Below are 20,669 nucleotides of genomic sequence, written 5' to 3' on the forward strand. Positions count from 1 at the left end.
CATGGCGTGAAAAAATTGTCATAATTACACAAATAAATACATGAGTTCAGACAGATGCCAAGAAATAAAGAAAAAAATAAAAATATCGATTGTCTCTGACAAAAGCACTTCATATGCTCCTCAAGTTGCCGAAGTATCTGACGGCTTTTGTATCTGCACAAAGAGCTCTTTAAAACGTGTGTATGTATATGTGTATGTGTGTGTGTGTGAGTCTGAGAGTTTGATTTATCGACAATGTCGATGATTTAATAAGCGCTCTCTTATGATACAGTTAACGAACAGCTGTTGGTGCTAAATTATATAACTCATAGAACAGTTAAATATATGGTCACAGCCAATGCGACAGTAAGAGCTTTTGGCAGAGAAGTCGCCTGCCTCAAAACTATATTTACCAAAAATATTATATATATATATATACATATATTTCTAAATATACTATATACTTTATTCCAGATGAATTGAATTTTGTTTTTGCCTCAAAAATTTGTCCGATAATTGAAATGCGCATTACAAAACTCACACCGAAATTACGAAATGGCAAAATTTGTTCGAATTGCATATTATATATGTACATACATATATATAAATATATATATGTATGTATATATAGCATATATTTTAACGCGCCTTTTAAAGCGCTTAAGCTCTCTATTAAAATGTTTATTTGCAATATTTTTCAGAAAGCTAATGTTGCGTAGAAAGTGCTTTTCCGAAAGGCAAATACAAAAACTAATTAAAATCAAGCCAATAGCTAGCCGGCCGACTCGATGTGGCTTATAGGAAGTGTTTCCGATTTGCATATTAGATTCGAGTACCTCAAGTAAACGTTGTGGGCTACATGAGTGTTGAGCGTTCTATTTGGTTCCGTCTTGCGGTTCAATTTTGTTGTTGTAGTGGTTGTTGTTGTTGTTGTCACTTGTAAGCAAAATAGTTGATTGTTTTGCGGAACAGAAACTTGACGATTGATTGAGTTTGATTAGGCAGGCACATAGATATGTCTACAAACCGAGCTACAGCTACATAGGTTATGAAAGTAACAAAATGTTCGAACTGGTTTGATTAGATTTGTTTTTTTTTTTATTATTATAATTTTTGCAAACAAAAGGCGTTTGCTTCCGCCTTGGTAAAGAATTTTGGTTTTATTTATTTATTTTTTTTAACGCTTACAAAATCAAAACGCAGTTGATTGAACGCTTGCAAACATTATTAATATTATTATTGACAACAATGGCAATTAGTTGCGAGTCAAAGATACATTTCTCAGATAGGTCTAGGGTATATGTAGATACAGATACATTGACAGCCGATCGGCATTCTTGCGGGGCCTGCACAGGTTCACACACAAAATCGGCTCAAGTGTCACGGTTGGGGATTATGTCATTGTACCGCCACAACAAACAGTCACAAACTATGCCGCCGCCCACCCCCCTGCCGATTGGACCCCACGCTCAGTTCCTGTTAACGCTCGTCATCGTCGTCAGCTTCGTTGACCGGCTGTCATGTGCTTTGAATTTGATTCTAATGCGGATTTGTTTTGCAGTTCTGTTTCAGCTGGTGCTATAATATAACACTGACATTCATTCGACTTCTGAGTATATATGTATATCGTATATCAGTATATTGTAAACATAAATAAATACTCGAATTTTATAATTCGATTAGATTTCATGTAATGCGAAGCTGCAAGCATTTGCTTAATTACAGTGCTGGAATTTTCGTTGAAAGTACTTAATATCGTATAGAAATTAACAGTAAATCGGTACATTTTAATTTCTGCATTGTAAGAATAGAAAGTTGTCTTACGCAATGAAATGAACCTTGAGTGTTTTGCCGTCCACATGATTTACGCTTTCTTGCCGTAAGCCAATAAATAATAAATAGCCAACTTGTTATATTACTACCGGGCATATTATGTTATGCTATGCAATAAACCGCACCTCAACTCGATAGGCCCAACCCAGCCGGAGCAGTTGTGGGAAACGATTTCATTTATAATTGAGCTGACATTCTAATTAAAGTTGGCGACGAAAGAAAAACTAAACTTTGAAAGTAAATTCCATAACTTGAATGAGGAACAAAGAGTCTTTCAGCACTTTGTAGACATTATGTGTCCTAGATACATTTGTATCTCAGTTCAATGACTCAAAGCGCGTAACTCTTATAGTTATATCATTTGTCATGCTAAAAATCTATATCAATTGATCGAAATTAGCTAAAAAAAAATTCATTTGTAAAATTCCTTAGGAGTTCATTTCAATGTAATTGTGTGTCTGTGTGTGTGTGTGAATATTTGTGTCTCAAATGACAAAATTATGAATATAAGTCGCTTATTAGCGAATTGTTTGTGCAACCGGTTTTCGCATTACTTTGACAAGCGGGCGAAGGAACAGGCCCGGATTACCAGCTGCTTACGTAGCTATACAAATAAATATGTTTATCAACATATTTAAATACATATATTTATATAAAATATTTGAAGAGAGATTGCCGAGATACAAGCGTATACAAGTAAATAACCCTAAACAATAACATGTAACATCATTTTAGGCATGATTCTTACAACAATAATTAAATTATCACAAGATAAACTGAAATGCTACTCTGAATGCCACTAATTTATCATATAAATATCATGGCTTAATTGAAATTCCTAAGCGGTTCTATCAAGAAAGGAAAATGTTTGCATTCCTTAAAATATATTAAAATCCATTCGTGAACTATCCCAAAAGTTCAGCTGTAATATTTGGCATTTAAAAATAACTAGGCTATAATTCATGTAATTTCCTTTGTCTTTCTCGCTTTGCATTACAAATAAAAAATGTTGAACAGATTTTATATCCTATACTATCTGTTGCAAAGATACAGATATATATATTATATATTTTCTTAAGAGAACTTTTACAGATTACATATAAAATGTTAGTGTTTGTATAGAATTTTAGATATATATCTACAACAAATATATTTTATATATAGGCAAAGATTTCGATATACATCTTATTAAACCTTATATCGAAGCAAATTTTTCCACCTTCTCTCCCGCTAGCTAGTGCTAATTACTCTGAAATAAAAACGAAATAAAATATAAATATCTCAGACACAATATATGTTTGTTTGTATCTGATATATTTTGGTTTTGTTTTTCTGCACGCGATGTTTACACTAGCTGTCGCCTAGGCCCAGATACATTTGTATCTTTTCGTAGTGCGCGCTCAAAAATGCTGTTACGTATGTATTGGCGATTTTGTTTATGATATGTTGTCATACGCTGAACTGTGGGGCGTGTTACTATAATGTATACACGATGTATATTAAAATTTTTATTTGGATTTATAAGCTTATTTACAGGGTATCTGTTAGTCGAGCACTAGAGCTCAATTGCAAATTCTTTCTTTTGCGTTTCATTTCATTTGGCCGCAAAATGTGCGTCGCACGCCTTTCTCCCGCCATCGCCGCCGCTGCCCACGCTTTGGGCAGGTGTCGGCGTTTGTATCTTTGAGATACATTTGCTAGATGTATTAGATACATTTGTTGTTTGTATTCTTTGCAGCATTCGCAAAAGCGAAAGTGCATTCCCAAACAGTAATGTGATTCGCAGCCATAAAAATATACAAATATATAGGTATATATGCATATATACATACGTATAGCTTGTTCTGGCAGGCAGCGAACCGTAGCTCTTAAAATACGCTTATCAGCTCAAGGCTAACTCTAGAAGCCAGATTATCGCCTAGTGGTCAATAAGATTATACATTAGCCGTTGGTTAAGAATTAAAGTTCACAATTTTTTTTGGTAATTCCCATTGGTTACGCTTAGCTAGAATTTCCTTTTATTTATGGATGTTCGAAAGTCTTGATGGTGCTCTCAGGTTTCCAATTCGTCTGTTTTTTATCGCTGTTTATTCAGTCTGCCGCACATCTGTAATATTCATTTGTGTAACTCGATGCGCCGCCTACTCTATGATGACGCATTCTATAGCTCGTTTCACCATGGCTTAAGAATTAACGCTCGGATTTATAGTGTAGTCAAATTGAAGTACAAATTGACTGCATGTTTCAGGTTTATGTTGGTTCTGAATCTCTTCAACAGTATCTTGAGATGGATTTAATTTCTTGTACGGATTAAATAAAATTTGTTATAACTTGTTAATTGGCCTGTTTCGAGATAAATCTAGATCTTAGTTGTGATTAAACTGGTTCAGCTTGTCAAGCATAGGAAGTGAGACAAATGTTGGCCTATAACTGAAATGAGCTTACGCTTAAGTAAGTTTTATTAAACTTTATTCAAATTTGTTATTTACTATAATATTATTTAACATTGATATTGCTACGAGTTTCTACAGTCTAATTTCTAACAAGAAATTCCCAAGCGTGCCATGTATATTATTGTCTAAAGATATTCCAGTACATCTAATTTTATACCATTATCTAAAAATAATATTTCATATAAAATGTATATCCTTTAAGCCATAAGAGTTTGCAATAATCCACCAACATCAAGATATTAGTCCTTGCCGTAAACCTTGTTGGAATTTTGCCAATCTTCAACTGGATTAGTTTTATCTGTCCGCCGCACAACCCTGTGGTCTATAACGCCGTGATTCTTCCGTCTTCAGTCTGCGTTCTTCGCTCCGCGTTCTTCAACGCGCGCACATTTTATAATTTTATAGTCACTTGTTTGCTGCATTGCCAGTTGAGTGTGAAAAGCAGATGCGCGAATTCATAATCATAATCATAATTATAAATGATGCATTCTCGATCGTGCGTTTTCCAAATATGTATATATAAATGCATTCTATATTCAGCTGAGCCCCAGTTGGTCTTATCGCAGGCGTCTCTTATCACGTGCTGTAGTTTTCCACTTGTTGTTCCTTGCTGTGGAAAATTTTTTTTGTTGCCACAGATTATGGGACATGCAACACGAGTTTGTTGATTAGAGCGGCGGGCGTAGGCAGAAAGCAGACAGAAGCAGACGGAGACTGTGCTCTGAGTCTATGAGATTTTTGTTTTTTGTCGTATTTGTTTTTTCGGTTGACTGGCCGTGACATTGACACAGTAAGATTTCGTTTATCGAAATTGATTTCTATTCATTTATGCGCATTGCACAATTGATGAGCAACAACGATTTCAAATGCGTTGACTCCCCAATCCGCTAATATATATACGTATTATTTATATTTTTATTTATTACAAAAAAGAAATCCAACGCAAAACGAATACCTCACCTTCATGGCCCGATGCAATTGGACAAAAATGCCCTAGACCCAGACCCAGACCCAGAGCCAGACAGAAATCCATTGAGAGATATGAGACGTGCTCATAGCTCCCCCGGTTTTTCAAGCGTGAACTTCACTTCGGCTTAGTTCACTTCACTTCTCTCAGTCGGCAATGTAAGCGCCTTGAGACTGACCGGTTGTGGTCAGTCTCAGCTGCGCACTGAACGCACACAAGGTTAAATTCGTATATATACATACATAAACACATCTACATACATGAGTATTATGCGAAGCTTTATTCAAATTGCTCGTTTCCTATAGAGGAATCTGCTTCTTTTTTTGCGAGCTATGGCTTTGCTGAAGAAGTGGCCACTTGAGTCACGCTTACAAGTTTAAAGACCCTCGAAGAATTGGCAATACAAAACACTCGAAATTTTGATACGCACATAAATGCATAGATAATGTGTTAACGCCCCACACTTGAGTGTGTGCAATATTAATTGTATCTAATCTCTGCTTAAGCATTGTTACCAAACCAATGTTTAACATTAACGGATCAATCAATATTACCTTATCGAACTCTAGGCACTCACAGTTTATTGTTTAAAAGCAGACTGTCTTGCAAAATCCAAAAGTTATTTATATTTTAAGTGCTCTAGAGTTGAGCTAGATGAGATTACAGCCAGGAGGTAGACAGTAAAACAAAAACTCTCTTATGTCTCGCTCTTAAAGTCATTAAGTTGTGCTAAAAATAAAACAAGTTGCAAAATTTAATATTCATTAATATTTAAGGGAAAAGGAAGAAAACGAAACAGATTTGAGTAAACTTGTTTTGCATAGTTTAACCCACTTATCGAATATATATTATAAAATTAAATGCGCTTAAATATATATTGTAGTACGTATATTGAAAAAGGGCTCAAGGTATTAATAGATTTCTCAGCTCTGTTATGATTGACCTACTTATTGCGACGACAGCACAAACTGCCCATCGTTCCGAGTAAACTAGAAGCAATTATGGCCCTACTGTGATCTGTTATTAAATGTGAATTGATGTGAGAATCGTAAACACAGGCACGCATACACAGACACAGACACAGACACAGTCACCGACACAGATACTCACTCACACTTGAGCCTCAGCCAGCCAGGCGTTAAACTATAACAGAACTGACAGTTTACAGTTTACAGTTTACAGGCCCCAGTTGTAGTAGATGAATGCAATTAGAGAGCTTTATAATTGCATTCTAGCTGCGCCCACAGCTAGATAGTTATTCCATTAATGCCATTGTTCTAGCGATTGCTACACCTGTAACGGGGCACTTTCGATTTCGCTGAGGCGTGCCACCTGCTCCGCCCATTAACTTGTCCAAATCGGCGGCGTCATCGTGCCGCGTTTTCATTGATGTCTATGAGAAATATCTTTATTTTTTTATTATTATATATACATATTTTGTTCGTTTTGTGTTTGTGGCAAGTGTGTATGTGAGTGTTGCGCTGTTGTTGTCGTAGGTTGGGCCATTGTTCTGATGTCATAAATTTTTCTAATTTGCTAATTTGCATTATTAGCAGTTGTTTTTCCACTTAGCACAGCGAAGTGCTTAAGGTATATGTATTCCGTAGAGCAGATGAAGAGCCTAATTTGCTTCTGTTTAAATTTTGATCATGATAGCTTTGTGCTTCTAATGAGGAATTGTGCCTAAAAATGTTTTGACATGCTCGAGCAGCTTCGTGAAACTTGAATTTGATATGTTAATTAGACTTGGCCACTTAATATATTCACAGCTGATCGATGAGCACAGATATTTATATCGACTCAGCTTAGTAAATTCTGGAATATGTTGTGCTTAATCTTATATATATATTTTTTGTGTATGTATTTTGAATAACCTTGTAACATAATCGAGTGATTAGCATAAGTTATGCGAGATGTTGAACTCGGTATAGATCACTTGAATCAGATGAGAATAAAAATGTAAATAGATCACTTATTTTGATCAGGCTTGTTGCTGATCCAATACAGTGAGGACTTTCTATCTATGAAATGGTGGAGCAGGTGATCAACTGAATCGCTATAGCCGATTGCTGTTGATCTGCCTTAGCACAATTACAACTCATTCTCATAACAAACACGCCCTATACACAACATGCGACGTCGCGTCGCCCCGGGGCTGCCCTAAGCCTCTCGCAAACCCGATAATTGTCGTACATTGCATGTGCTTAGAGACTCACTTGCTCACATATCTGTATTTATATATATATATATATATATACATGTTCAAGCTGCGATATCATCGTCGCGTTGTCGCTGACGTTGCAGCCGACCGACAATGGCCTGCTAATTACGGCGCTAATGCCGGTTCAATGGAGTTCATCGAAAGTAAAAGTTTAACTAGCAATAGAGATATTGAAAGAGAGAGAGAGAGGCAGAGAGACAGAGTGTGTGTGTCAGAAAGAGATAGAATAGAGTTAGTTCTCTATTCTGTAGTCAACTGCCACGCCTCGTTGGCACATCTCATGCACAAACGATTAATGAACGTCATATTTGCAGTGCTTAACGGTTAACTGAGTTGAAGGATCGATTAGCAGCACGATGAGCATCATCGATAACGGTAAATATCGCCTGCGCAAGGATTGGGCCAGCGCCTCCATACCATCATTGGTCAACATCGATGAGCATGTGGACGGCGGCGATGGCGGTGGCGGAGAGGCAGCTAACAATAACATGAATATGACAGCTCCACTGCCACCACAGAAACCACCGCGTCGCAGCTCCCTGGCGCTGGGCCTCTTCTCCAGCAAGTCGGACAAGAGTCAAAAGCGACGCAGCTCCATCGCTGTCTCGTTTCTGCGACGTGATAGCAATAAGGTAAGCCACATGGCATTAACATTACAATCTCTATTGCATTCGAGCTTATGCCTGGAACTTATGTTTGTTCTTTCGTACTTGCAGAACTCTACCAAAGACTCCTATGAATCGGCTGTGCGCAGTGAGAAATCTGATGGCTCTGCCACACCCACCAACAGTCCCGAGCTCGTCTATAGCTCGGAGGAGAACATACGTGCCAGCTCACCGAACGAGCCTGGTAAATTGACCTATTTCGAGGATGGAACACAATCCCGTGCCATTGTACAGGGCATGAATCCGTATGATACGCCCAATGATCGACAACGGCGACGTCGCAGCTCGCTGCAGACGAAATTAGATCGGCACAGACGTAAAAAGATGGACTACATCAATCAACGGAGCCTGGACTCCAATATGACATACAGTGAATCGCAAAGCGATCTGACCAATGATAGTATGGGGGCCAATGGCGCCAATGCCAGCGATATAACCGGCTATCGGAATGATGATGATAATGATGATGAGGACGACATTGTCGATCCCAATCATGTTGAGTATTTTCCGCGCGAGAAACGACACTCCTGGTGGAACATATTTGTGCCCGATAACTTCAAGAACAGGTTCGCTATATATATTCACGCATCAATCGTAACTCCATCATCTGATTGCTCTCTAACCCAAATAAAAATAAAATGTATGTTTAACAAACGCCTTGCAAGTGACTAAAATGCATCGTTCAGTTAGTGCCCTAAAAAGTTTTTCCGTTTCTCCCAGCTCGACTTCCAATTGACTAATCTAAGCGTATACCCTGTAATTAATAGCGCTTCTCCAAGAATTTTCGCTCAGCGAAGCTACTGAATTAACTATCAAGTTTTCACAACAATCATTCATTGTGTATGAACATGTGTGTAATTATGTATGTACTCATATAATAGCAGCAAGTTTCAGTACGCTAATCTATGTAAATTAAGGCCCTACTATGCGATTCTCAGCGATTCAAGTAAGTTTCTAAGGCTATGGACAATGAAGACATTTAAAGTCTTATAGCAGTTGTTTTTCACAATCTCAAGAAAGATATCTATGTATCTATTGTACTATATAAAATTTACTTACCACAGTGCCTTACTCTGCGATTCTCATGTAGACAATAAAGTCCTTTAGGCTGTAATTGAAAGTATTTTAAGATTCGCTATGGACAATCCTATGCAAATTGTTCTTTGAACATTAATTATTTAATAATTTTTTTTTACATGTAGACGTATCTTTGTTATATCTCTTTTAGCTTCCACTTGTTGACGATGCTTAATGTTGCGTCACTTTTATTGCGAATTCTTGAGTGTGAAACACCTTGACTTTTGCTTTGTAAGCCGCTGTCTTTCAGGGTTAATTATCACATTAGAAATAACAATTGTGCAGAAATGTTTCGTTGGATCGAAACAATGATGAGAATTCATTAGCGTAGCGCTCCCATTGACTGGCCATGACCTAGCCAAAAGTTATGAACTCCGATAACCCAACTAAGCCACAAAAACTGAACTGAACTGAACTGAACCCAAAAATTAGCTATTGTTGTGCGCGTTTTTTTTTTCTCTCTATTTTTGTAATCTTTGAAAGCTCATTAAGATAATTATTTGTTAGGGGAAAAGCCTTGCCCGTTGGCAAATCCATTAGCTATCCATAGATATATATATATAACATAAAAAGCCATGTTATCTCTTATCTGTTATTTTTAATTATATAAATATTTGTGATTTTCATGTGAATTTTTTGTTTGGTTTTATTTACGTATTTTGCGCTTCCTTGAAATCAATTTGCTTTTGTTTGTTGATTTTGAATGCATTTATTTTTGTGCAAATTTCATTTTCATGAATTTCTGTTATCTTTTCTTTATGATTACGATTTTGATGCCCTTGCAAGAGGTAATTTAGGTTGCTTATAGAAGAAGCATCAGTATGAAATGGAATGTACATAGTGCGAAGACCTTGTATGATAGTCTCTGAAAATTAAAGCTATAAATTAGCTGTTAAAGTTATAAGAAAATAAATTAATATGTTGATAAAGAAAAGTTTGAATTGATTGCTTCATATTTTGTATATCAAAGGTCTAGAAATCTTCATCTTCTCTATCTTTTAAAAAACATCGACACAAATCTGGAGAGCTTCAAGATTCTCTTTATAATCTCTAAAAGTGTGTTTCATCTTCGATGTGTCTTAATTATCAGCCTTTGTTTTTACGATCGATCGATATATATTTATATGTATACGTTTTTCAATATGCATTTTAATTACTGCACAAATGTTGATTATTTCTTATTGTGATTTTATTCATCGACGACAGCAGCGCAAGCCTCTCGTGCGGGAATTGTCATCTTTTTCTTGTTCTTGAACCTGGAAATGTGAGCTTTATTATTGTTACTCTTCTTCTTCTTCTCGTTACTAATTGAGGCAACGCTCAAAGGGAAAGCAAAGCCAATTGGAATTGCAATTTTCTAAGATAAAGCTGTACAACGAACTCACCCACACCCCTACAGCTCCCTCTATCTCTACCCTTCTTGCTAAATGAAGGTCAATTTTTGTTATTTAGCAATGCAAATTAGAGATTGTTGTCCAGCTCATAGAGCGCACAGCATTCACATATATATCTTAATCAATTGCAAGTGCCGCAATTCCCTTTTTAATATACCCTCCGCCTGTTGGGCAGAACGCAGAACCTGAGGGAGCAAACAACAGCGAAGCGAACAATTCAATGCGACTTGTAATAAAGAATTAATAAAGCTAACCAATTGGCGAATGAAATGTAAACAGTTTGCACAATTTCAATATGATATAACTGACCGACTTCTGCCGTAGTTCATATCTGGCCACGAGGCAGCACATTTTATGGCACGCGATTGTAGAGACGGCAGTTCGATAAATGATTTTCAATTAAAATAACGGTAGATATAGTAAACCGATAGGGCAGGTTTATAATTGAATATCGAATAAGTTAAAGTTAAATTTTTAAGTAAAAATTCAGAATAGGTGTAATAAATATAGCTCATATAAAACTTTTATACGTAAATATAGATTTTCTGATAATAAGACGAGCTGTTGCTGAATTAGAATAAGTAAAAGATATCTGTCTCTTAATATACCAACTAATATACCTCATTAAATCAGTTAACAGTTATTTTAAAAAAATGAAAAGTTCTTCCCGCTGTCTTGAATGGCTTCATAATTCGTGTGCCCATGTCTAAAAATATGCCTCTGCCGCCTGTTACAAAAAACATCACAAAGTCGATATACCCCATTAATACGCTGTCACGGCGTACAGGGTATAAGCACGAGCATAACCAACTAGTTCATTAAAAGAGTACTGTATTGAATGCCCCCACAAATTGTTTGCCCCATTGACGCTTCGATTACGCTATATACACACACAGTCACACAAACACACACACACAAACACACACACAAGCACAGAGAGAGATGGAGAATTTACAAGTAGAATTTCCATACAATTTGCTCCCTTTGCTCTCGCCCCGTTGCCACTTGAAAATCTTAATTAAACGTTGGCCACACTGTCAAACAGCCTCCAGAGCGTAATCTCACGTGCCTAAATATTTGCACAGTTTGACGGGACGGCACGACGACTCTATAGCCTCTGGGGGCCCTCACGATGTCGTCAACAGCTCACATGCTCGTGTGCGTACACATTTGTACATAGATTTCTATGCGCATTCACATTCTCCAATAAGAATGCTTGCACACACACACACACACACAAACACACATGCACATACACAGAGAGATCTGCGCTCCCCCGCATTGAGCTCTGGGCCTGACTTTTGTCGGCTAATGTCCGTGCAGTAGCTGGTTAAATACAGCAACTATTTTGGCCAAATATTTAACAAACGTAAATACCTGACGCATGGCCAGCCACTTGGCTGGCAACTCGAGTCTAACTGCGGCATCAAGGTGATGCCCAAACACTTGAGTACACTGCACAACAAGGCAATGCAATGCAATGTGTGTGTGTGTGTTTGCCTCTGTGAAGGATCGCAAACGCAGCTGCAATTGGCAAATATCAATTGCAAGTGGCTGCTGTTTAGATAGTTTTGAATATTGTTTAAGCAGCGACATGTGGCAATCGAGCAAATGTCCAACATGCTCAACTAAAGCAGGCTGAAATAATGCACAGTCAAGTCAGGAGCAGGAGAGGAGGCATTTAATGGAATATGAATATGAGCTGCAATTTGATTATTTGTAATCAAGCATTCTTGTAATTAAGCAAATGTAAGCAAATGCTGACTTCATATAAGGGAAACTGGTTTTAATTGATCAAATGATGACAAATATTCATCAAACATTAATGCAATTTACAGGTAATTACTTTAAAGCAAGGAAATGGAAAACAATATTTATATATGTAAATTAGAATCATTTGCTGTTGCTAGTCAAGGATATAATTGAAAAATGGAGTGGGGAGATGTTGGCTTAGCAAATAAATAATTAAATATAATATTCAAGTCAAGTCAAAGGGAGGATGTAGGATGTAGTTGAAATGTGGCTTATGTGTAGAGTAAAAGTGAGACATTTACACCAATATACGAGCATGTATAGAGAAGTTGGTATTAAGACAACAATTCTTAAGACTTGCAGAAATATAATTACCAAAAAAATTGACTTAAAGCAGAGCATAGTCATCCCAGGTGAGGGTATAATTAAAAGCAAAAGAAAGGGAATGTAAATTAATAGGAGGGACTACCTGACTACCTTTGGCAGAATTGATATTTCAATCATTTTACTATTATTTATGAATACATAGTAAACCCCATGTGCACCATGGAAAATTAATTGTTATAAAACTATTGTTCTAAACGTAATTTTTAATGAAATTTTTAGAGCGTGATCATGACGAAAGTTTAGATGGTTGTATTTGCCAAAGCACGGTTCTCTATTATTTGAAATAGGTTTATTGCTAATTTAAATTGGAAAAGAAGAGATAACTAGGCTAACTAGGCAACTGTACAGAAAATTTAAAATCTCTTATTCTGACGGTCAAACTTTTATCGATAATATAATAACATAATATATAGTAAACCCTATATTTAAAATGAAATAGATTTGCATAAGCATAAACAAATATAAACATAAACTATAAGCTAATACCAGACTTAACTATAAGGAGTTTGCCGTAATTAAAAAAAACAATATAAATATGTCAAGTAACATAAAAACTATCTCAAGTAGTTTCTGCTAGACCTTTACAATATTATTGAACAATAACTGTAATTGAAATTTGTCAAGTTCCACTCAAGTGCATTTCACACTCTTTCGCATCAAGCTGTTAATGGGTCACAGAATGTACTTAATGGTCGGAAATCCATATCTATGTCACAAAAGCAATTCGTCTGTTTAACAACTGTTTAATAGAAACCTGAGATGTTCAGTTGCCCCCCGTCGATTTGGCTTTATCAAGCGAATGATTCATTTCTTCATTTAGGAAGCACTTAAGGTGGCTTTTATCAAAACAATGTGCAGTATTTCTAGTTGTCAGCGTGCACTTGAGTATGTCCAAATAACAAGTATATATGTACAAATATGACATGATGTATGTATGTATGTCTATGCATTCGTACATTTTTGCGTAACTAAATACTTATCAAATAAAATAAGCAAAATACTGGACTTCGATAATGCGCAAACTTTTAGGCATACTGTATGGCTATTTCCTATAAATAATATATATATGTATATATACATACAAGTATATATAATTCTCTAATCATACGATTTATGGTGTGTTTTTATAGTAAATACCTGTGCCCGTGTTCAATTGGCTTGAACTACTTGAGCTTTTATATACTGCATTTGGCTAAATTGGGGACGCACGACTCACAGCTGTTTATGGGTAGCTACCATAATTCATAGCTGCAGTCAGTCGCCAATAGCATTTCAATATATACTATATATATAACCTGACTTTATATATTTCTATATATTTGCATAGTTTTTCGTAGACAGCTTAACGAGTTTTGTTATAAAGTGTTAGTCATCAATCATGGCTGGAATCTATTTATTTATAATTTACTGAAATTATAAATAGAATAAAATCGAATATATATTACTTACTTACAATTAATCTAACTAAATTTTTTAATATTAAAACTTAAACGTAAAGACAATAAAATATTGTATTATTAATTGCGCTAAAGCCTCTTGACCACTCGGGGCTTACGTGCGTGTGTGCACAAAGTCCAGCGTGACCTTTAACTGCATTTATATGTATGTATTTATATATGTATGTACATACATATAATTCATATAAATAATGTCGGGCAACAAGGTCCAATAAACAAGCGCTCACAGCTGTACATATCCATATATACATACACATATATTATGTGGGTGTAGCCAGCACTTATGATAAAACATCATCCCAATCTCTCATCAAGAGTAACGAGCAAGCGACCGACTTTGCTCTCGTATACTGGCCCCACGATGAAACCGGGAGCATTTCAGTTGGCGACTGAACACGGGTAGCGACATTTGGAAACCGCCGTCCGATTTGAGCCGACAAAAAAAAAATAAATAAATAAACAAAATTCAAAAAAGTAAAAACAACGATAATTCGTAAAACAAAAACAGCAAAAACAAAAGTCGAGAAATTGTTTTTTTATGTAAATGTAAAGTGCAAAGCAATCAGACTGGATTCTATATCATATACGTGTGTATATGTTTGTGTGTGTGTGTGTGATAATAATAATTTATATTTTATTTGCAAAGCAAATTGTTTAAATATTAATTGCATTAAGTGTGAGATTTCCACATAAATCACAAATGCTCAAATCACGCATGTGAACTGAATTCAAATTATAAAGATTTCGATTTAACAGGCGCTGATAAGCAATGCTTATCTTTAATTTAATTATCTGCAAATTTAATGCATAAATCATTCGTTTATATCTTGTTTGGCCATTAAAGGGGCTCGTCTGGCAAAAAAAAAAATGTATATATATGTATTAAAAAAAAAATAAATAAAACATGAAAAAGTTTGCTGCTTGGCAACTAACAAAATGAATATATCAAACTAGGCGCTAATCAGTCAAGTTGACAGCTTTCGCACCCTCGGCCCATGAAAAAAACTGTAAAGTGATGAAGAAGAAGAAGAGGAAACTTGGCTAAATGCTAAATGTTTTACACAAAAGCCCAAAACTAATTTTTATGTAAATCTCATTTGGGACCAAAACAAATAAAAATTTGTTTTGATGTGTTTGCCATTGGCAATGCGCTGAAAGGGTATGCTGGTTGGGTAAAATGGTATGTAACATTTGGAAGATGGCATAAACTGTATATATAGTGGATCAAAATGAATCGATCTAAGTAGATCTGTCAATATATAGACTTTTGATTATAATCTAGTTTACCATTTCAATATGAATATTCAAAGATTATACACACCTCATAAAGCTCTACCTACAAGAACATATTCTATTATTCCAGTTCATTGGGGTATTCTAGTAGCACATATCTGATGTCTCTCTCTCTCTCTCTCTCTCTCTCTCTCTCTCTTCTACTCTCTGTTGCTATATTTTCTTTGAAGCGGTATTTTGCACCGGCTTTGCATAAACAGAATTTCTTCAAAATTCCTCAATGAAATATTATACAAGTCTTTGGATAAACAAATCCATTCAATTATTATTATTAAAAGCTATAATTTTTCTTTTTAACACTTTTCTTATACAAGCACTGAGCAGCTGGCATTTCAAAGTACATATTTACAAAGGGCCTAAATAACTTCCCATGGCGAAAAGAAGAAATTCTATGCTAAAAGTAAAGCAAATAGAATGTTGACGTGGGTCTAACTGACTGCAAAATACTCGCTTTTGGCTTAATTAAAATGTAAATAAAAATCTTCAATCGTATTATAAATAATATACGATTGAATATGCTACTACGAGAAAGAATAAATATCGAATGAGAAGTGGGTCTAACGATATATATAGCACTACACATATGTAGCAGCACTACAGTAATTCACCTACCAAATTTAGGCAGTTGTTGTAAAACCTAAGCTGATAAGGTATCTTACGTAGTTCATTTTATCAGGGTAATAAATACTGAACAATTTAAAGACCAGGCTTCAATTGTGCCATTTACGCTGGAAGATATATAATACCCATTTGACAAGCAAAAAAAACTAAATTTGAAGGGAATATATATATTTTAAATTTGTAGGTTCCATTAGGAAAATCCAAATATTCCCTGATTAATTTCATAGGCGAGTATCTAAAGAAAAAAAAAGAAATGATAACGGTAGGGTATTTGCTTTCTCTACAAACAAAACAAAAAAATGAAAAAAGTAAAACAACAATAAAGAAAAAAACAATAAAAGAAAACAAAAATGCTGAAACTTTAGCCTTAACCTAAATTGTTTTGTTATTGTTATTGTTGTTGTCAGGAGATTACTTTCAAGTGCAAGTTGATTTATGATAAACATGAAGAGAAACGCAAATGGGTGAGAGGGAGAAAGAGAGAAATCAATATGTGACCTTGTAGGGCTTTAGCGCAAATGTGAGAGGCATAAATTGGATATGCGGAAAATATCTTTAATAAAATGTATTTAACTATGATGTAATACGGGCTAAAACCGAGCATCTAAAAAGCGGACGTCAGAATGCATCATTAGCTGTTGCCAGCCCTCTTACTTCTACCTCCGTACCTCCTAAGCACTTTAACAACCTTTTTTAAAAAGGTGACATTCTGAGTCGCACATTTAATTAACCCTTTCAACTCGCTTGTAATCTGGCTGCCACAAACAGGTTGGCAACAACAATGCGGCTCTCTAAAAACAACAAGCAGATAAGAATGCGGCATTAAGGAAATTTCTAATTATAAAATAATAATAATAAAAACAAAAACAACAAAAGAAACAAAATGAGAGACATGAGAAAATTACGATACTTATTTTAGTTATCAGAAAGGTATAAAATAAGCAAGAAGCTAGCAAAAATTTTAAATACACTCGAAGAGGGAATTTATAATGCTATGATATCATAGTAAAACTGCTAGGTAAATATTATATTCATAATATTTATTTATATAAAATACAAGGAATATGCCATTTATCGATGAATAAGCATATCTATATATGAGCTTATTGATGATCATTGGAATTCAAATGATCAAATTCAAATTGAACTATCTAATTTGTATTACATTAAGTCTACAAGTCAGTCGACATTAGACATAGAAATGCTATAATATTTACTACTTTTTCGATATTTGGTATAGATTTATGTAATGGGAATTTGCAACAAAAACTACATAGTTTTAGCTTAGACTTTTAGATTGGACTTTAATGGACTTTAAAGCGTTTCAATGCCCACTTCTAAATGTTACATACTTTGTTGAGCCCTGCTCCAGCCCTTCTGTGATTTTTTGATATATTCGATATTCAAAATAAAAATCTAATACAGTTCAAATAGTAAATATTTAATATTTAGTTCTAACTGTACTGTAACTACTTCAGCTTCTTCCATATCCATCGACTGCTTTATCAGCTGATGGCTCGCCTACACAGCTGATTTTTAGTGATGATTTCTACTGTTTGCTCCTGGCTGCCGGCTTTCACAGCTAACTTCTACTGGTCACCCCTACTGCCGACTGCTTAGTTTAGTCAGCATAAATTGACTGCTGACTTCAGCTACCAGTTTCTACTGTTGATCTCTACAGCCAACTTCTGCAGCTGACATCTAGCACGACTGACTGTTGACCTCTAAATACTTTAGCTAACTGCTGAAAGCTGGCTTCTATTGTTGACCCTGATTGTTGACTGTCGACTTCAATTACCAACAGCTTCAGTTGACATCGGCTAACTTTGTCTGCTGACTTCATCTGCGGGCTGTTGAATGCGTAGAGTTGTTTGCTGACTGCTGTTGCTGCTGCTGCTGCTGCTGCTGTTATCAGTGTCTGTCATGAGGCACGTGATTTGGTTTCGCTGAGAAAAGCCGCTGCAGTTGGTAACTGATATGAGAGGTTTTGTGGCTGTGGGGCTGGTTATTAATTGGTTATTCGCTCGTTTCGTGCACATTTGACAAGCTAATTAATTTCGTAATCAATATGGCCAGCAAATAAAACACTGTGAGCGAAATTGAGTCATTAAAGTCAACAAAATGTCGCCAGAATATGTCGTACAACAATATTTTGGTATTTTACGACCCGTTTTTACAATTCATCTGTCGGCATCTGCCTTAGCTGCTGCTGCTGCTGCTGCTGCTGCTGGTTCTAAGCTGGCTGACAGTGCGTATGATTGATGACCATATATTTTATAATACTATATATAAGTTAAATATGCACAAAATTAAAATCTAAACAAAATATACAGGCATTTCCGTTTAAAATTAAATGGAAGCTTGCGAATAAATATTGAAATATTTTCAACGAATGTTGCTTTTGCTTTTTAGTGTGATTGAGAAATGTTTGAGGAATATTTATTAATTGAAATTAATTAAATATGCAACACGTAATGATTACAGCACCGCAATACTGGTAAGACTAATGATTTAAATGAGCTTAGCTTATGTATATGTATATGTAAATATTGTTTGGGAAAAATTCAGCTGGGACATAAATACCTGCTTCCTCTTCAGCTTCTTTGTCGAGTCTTATATACAAATGACACAAAGGCTTAATAAGACATCGTCTCAGCTTCTTGAGAGCATGCCTCGAGGCACGTACGCAGCATATTTGATCAAACAGCGAAGAGGCCTACTTGCCCTCTCTTTTCCACTGCCGTATCATGCTTTGTTTGCGCCGTCAAAGGTCAGTTATGCGTCTCTATCTCTCTCGCTCGCTCTCTCTCTCTCTCTCTTGTTCTGTTGCTCTTTTCTCTGATTCACTTGTTATTTACTTAGCTGAAGAGTGTTAAATACCAATTGTATCCATTTAACAAAAATGAAAAACAAGATCACTCAAGACTTACTGTCATTAAGTCCAGTTGTTATAAATATATATATGTATGTATTTGTTATGTATGGCTATATATTTTTGGAAACTGGGAAAAGTGCTCTCGCTAATTGATTGTAAAATGTGTTAATCAATTGTAAATTTAAATTTATGACTGTGCACATATAAACAAAGCAAAAACCCAATTCATTTGGGTGTTGCATATAAAATTTATTGAGCTGTCTGGCTTTTATTCATATTTCGACATTAAACGCGTGTTCCCAAAACTCTAGCGATATGTTTGTTTTATTTAAAGTAATATATTAGATTCCAAGAATTGATTGATTTGATATGTCCACAAACATTTCAAGCCATATTTTGATTACTTTCGTTTATAAGGTGTTATAAAGATAATTGTAGCTTTATCATGCACTCCGATTGGTTAGGTTTGATCAAATTGTTGGAGGTGTATGATTTATTATTAAATGTGCTCTAATGGAATATTCTGCTTAGTTTTGACCACTCGAAATTTGCTATATATGGATTATATGAAATATTTCAATTGAACTAAAAATAAGACCGCATAATAGAGAATATAGAAGGAATAAAAATAGAAGAAAAAGAAATTAAGAAAAGAGAAATGAAGAAAAGAGTAACGAACTGAAAATATAGATAAAATGATATGAGATGACAATAGATAGAAGATGGAAGGAAAAAAGATGAGAAAAGATCGAAAAATGAAACAAGAGAGGAAAGAGAAAACATAAAAATATAAGTAGAGTAGAGACGAAACAAAAATATGAATATCGAAGGGAAATCGAAGCAGAGGATATAATGGATGAAGGAATAGAAAAAGAAGACTGTCAAAATGGGATATATGCTTCAAGAAGAAGAGGATTGAAAGCAGAAAAGCGAGATGAAGGAAAAATGTTAAGTAAATGATAAGAGATAAAATAAAATAAAAAGAAAGAAAAGAAGAAATATAGAGGAAGTGAAAAATAACTAATTCGAAAAGCAGAAGAGAAAAGAATATTTCGGCATATGTTTCAAAGAGCAGAAGTTCCCTGAAAATATATCAGTTGAAAAATGCTAATATAATACTCAACTAAATAGTGCTATGTGAATATAGACCCCCGCTTCAGAACGTGACCATTATAGAGTAATAAAGCTGCAGTAGAGCGCGTGCCTTCATTATCGCCACGTGCTCCACGAACACCTTGTGATCTGGGCATAATGTGAGCAGCAATAAATATCAGACAATGATCGGGAGTAGTTAGGGTTAGGTAGGACGTTACGTGTGAATTTTGGAATTGGCGTTTGTTAAACAAAATACATTTTATGCGATACTGAAATATATATATCATATATATAGTATGTACGGATATACATACCTATATAGATGTGAATATATTTGAATACTTGAACAGTATTTTTCTTATTGTCATATTGTTTTAACTTCTTTTTGTTTGTTTGTGCATTGATTTTGTTTATGATTTTCTCGTTTAATTTTTGGCACCATTTCGTTTGCTCCTTACAAAATTATATTTAACAAACGTGCCAGGTCACGTAGGGCTAGTCAAGATGTTTCCAGTTTGTCGCGCAGCGTTGACAATTTGGCGATACCCGTGCGCAGGTAAGTTCAGCTAATTATTGCTAACACAAACTGTAACTTATATC

The 20,669-nt window shown here is 35.3% G+C and overlaps 1 protein-coding gene across 21 annotated transcripts in view; it reads left to right on the plus strand.

Annotated features, from left to right (window-relative positions):
- LOC6574350 (TLD domain-containing protein 2) overlaps positions 1 to 20,669 on the plus strand; it is a 67,709-nt gene that overhangs the window by 17,252 nt on the left and 29,788 nt on the right. For 11 of the 21 annotated variants that reach the window (XM_015167392.3, XM_015167396.3, XM_015167377.3 and 8 more), the window contains exons 3-5: positions 7,768 to 8,085; positions 8,170 to 8,684; positions 20,554 to 20,625. The exons of 3 other annotated variants lie outside the window; for them this stretch is intronic. In XM_015167392.3, coding sequence (XP_015022878.1) covers positions 7,810 to 8,085; positions 8,170 to 8,684; positions 20,554 to 20,625 — 863 coding nt within the window. In that variant the 5' untranslated portion in view covers positions 7,768 to 7,809. Of the gene's footprint in view, positions 1 to 7,767; positions 8,086 to 8,169; positions 8,685 to 18,546; positions 18,597 to 20,553; positions 20,626 to 20,669 lie in introns of those variants that run through there. 7 more of the 21 variants (XM_032732073.2, XM_032732101.2, XM_015167387.3 and 4 more) reach the window with 3 other exon arrangements.

Source organism: Drosophila mojavensis, unplaced genomic scaffold, assembly GCF_018153725.1.
Source record: "Drosophila mojavensis isolate 15081-1352.22 unplaced genomic scaffold, ASM1815372v1 contig_277, whole genome shotgun sequence".
NCBI lineage: Eukaryota > Metazoa > Arthropoda > Insecta > Diptera > Drosophilidae > Drosophila > Drosophila mojavensis.